The sequence below is a fragment of the Limulus polyphemus genome, unplaced genomic scaffold (genome assembly GCF_000517525.1).
Source record: "Limulus polyphemus unplaced genomic scaffold, Limulus_polyphemus-2.1.2 Scaffold1554, whole genome shotgun sequence".
NCBI lineage: Eukaryota > Metazoa > Arthropoda > Merostomata > Xiphosura > Limulidae > Limulus > Limulus polyphemus.
Window position 1 is genome coordinate 112,736 of NW_013667164.1, and position 2,750 is coordinate 115,485.

The window sequence follows — 2,750 nt, forward strand, 5'->3', positions numbered from 1 at the left end:
ATTACTGTTGTTATGTGTTTTATCCATCACCTGGGGATTACTGTTGTTATGTGTTTTATCCATCACATGGGGATTACTGTTGTTATGTGTTTTATCCATCATCTGGGGATTACTGTTGTTATGTGTTTTATCCATCATCTGGGGATTACTGTTGTTATGTGTTTTATTCATCACCTGGGGATTACTGTTGTTATGTGTTTTATCCATCACCTGGGGATTACTGTTGTTATGTGTTTTATCCATCATCTGGGGATTACTGTTGTTATGTGTTTTATCCATCACTTGGGGATTACTGTTGTTATGTGTTTTATCCATTACCTGGGGATTATTGTTGTTGTTTAGTTTGTGCAAAGCTACACAAAGATGCTATCTGCACTCTGACCACCGCGGAGAATCGAACCTCGGATTTTAGTGTTTTAAGTCCGTAAGCTTACCGTTCACCCACCGAGGGACTCGGAGACTACTTTTGCCGTAAAAACATTTAATATTTAGGCTTGGAATTACATTAACAGTCTTACAAACATTATATAACACATTTATATAACCGGATTTACTTCTTCAACACAATTGGACCAAGATGAAATGTTTGGTAAGAGTCGAGGTTTTTCATTATTGTTTAAACTAAATATTTACTTCTATGTTTTTATAGCAAGTTGCTAATATGGCTATAACACGTTTACTTAATAAGTAAAATTTCGTAGCAATGATAGTTGATAAATCATTCAGCTGCATGTTTTTCACAAATGTTATCGAACATATGAGTTTTGGTTTTGTTTGTTGTTAAGCGCAAATCTACACAATGGGCTGTTTGCTCTATGTCCACCACGGGTGTCGAAACCTCATTTTTAGCGATAAGCCTCCAGCTCACCGATGACCCATTGGGGGGAGGGGGGTGTCAAAATTAGTTACAATAACGCGTACTCGGTAAGGAATTGCTCAAAAACGTGAGTGATCTTAAGTATATATGCATTTATATGTTTATGTATTATAATAGTGTGATCATTGTCGTTACGAACTCTTCAGAATGGATTTGAATTGTTGTTTTATTTATTGTTGACAGCGAGAAACATTGAGATAGTGCGCAAATGAATATTTAAATATTTTACAATAGCGCATTCGAGATGCTAGTCATCTCATAACGCTAAAATATTCATTTTTGTAGCCCTGTAAAAAAATGTGGCATTTCAAATATACAAAAAAAGATTATCTTAATTTGACAGAACAGATATAACACGAGAAAATAAAATAAATACTTTGTTTCACACAAAACATAAAGTTTATGGAAATGTGTGACGCTAACCCCGACGACTACAGCTTGTTGTAAAACTTTAAATTTAAAATATAATTGTAAATGTATACAAAAAAACATATACCTTAAAGATATGTAAAACTAGACCATAAATATGGAATATCTTAACATGTGTGCGTAAAAGGGACCCCAAATTTCATGAAATACAAAAATGTTTTTGGTAAAGACCTCGGGATTCCAAATTCTATGAAGTACAATAACTTTTTTTGGTAAACAACCTCGGGATCCCAAGTTCCATAAAATACAATCATGTTTTTGGTAAACGACCTCGGGATACTAAATTCCATAAGTACAATCATGTTTTTGGTAAAAGACCTCGGGATACTAAATTCCATGCAATACAATAATGTGTTTGGTAAACGACCTCGGGATACTAAATTCCATGCAATACAATAATGTGTTTGGTAAACGACCTCGGGATCACACATTTCATGAAATACAATAATGTGTTTGGTAAACGACCTCGGGATCACACATTTCATGAAATACAACAATATTTTGGCAAACGACCTCCTGAAAATGAAAACAACAACAACATAAATGCTTAACAAAGTTATTTAAAATACCTGAAGTAAGAGAGTCCTGAGAATTTCCACCAAAGATTCCATCAAGTGAGAAGGATGACGGAGAACCACTGTAACCAGTTCCTTGTAATGTAGAAACTGACGAAAGGTTTGATGGGTGATGTGGTACGTAAGGATTCCAGTGCTCTCCACCTGCTAGTTGAAGTGGATGTATTGGATCTGAAAGTTATGTACAATTTCTTTGACTTTTTTTGACATATTTTCAAACCCAGTCAAGAGAGCTTTTCAGATCAATATGAAATCTATTCCGTACAACAGGATGCTTACAATTCTTATTGTAACATTAAGAGCGGGCCAATACACTCAAAACAGAAGCACTTCGAATAGTACAACGAATCAATATACTCAATCGAATCGACACTTTCAGAAATAAATGATTTCGTTGTTTAATATTTTCAATAAACACACTTCACAATATCTACAAAGGATCGTATTTAAATATGTTCTACACAAATGACATGAAATAATTCCTAACAAATAAGAGTTTGAAATTTATATCACCTCGAATTACTACTATAGAGCATTCACAGACGAGGCGGTACAGGTAGAAGAATGAGGAAAAAACTAGTATTCTATCCTGGTTTAAAATGATTTTCACAAGCAAACAGAATGGAAACATAACAAACATTTTCTAATAAACAACTAATAAAGCTTTCGGAATCGATTATGTATAATATTTTATGCAATGCATGTTTTGTTTTCTCGATACTTCGGATACACAGACACCAAGGTTGAATTCAATCATGTTTTCTCACAGAATATGACAAAATAGCAGCTAAACGAGGAGTTAAAACGTGACTGGTATAAATAAATGTAAAAGTGTGACTGAAAATAGGGTAAGAGGAGTTAAAACGTGA

General features: G+C 34.0%; 1 protein-coding gene across 1 annotated transcript in view; it reads right to left on the bottom strand.

Annotated features, from left to right (window-relative positions):
- Positions 1-2,750, bottom strand: part of LOC106464067 (runt-related transcription factor 1-like) — a 34,658-nt gene that overhangs the window by 4,468 nt on the left and 27,440 nt on the right. Inside the window, exon 4 of the mRNA XM_013924178.2 lies at positions 1,876-2,052. Within this exon, the coding sequence (XP_013779632.2) occupies positions 1,876-2,052 (177 nt within the window). The remainder of the gene's footprint in view (positions 1-1,875; positions 2,053-2,750) is intronic.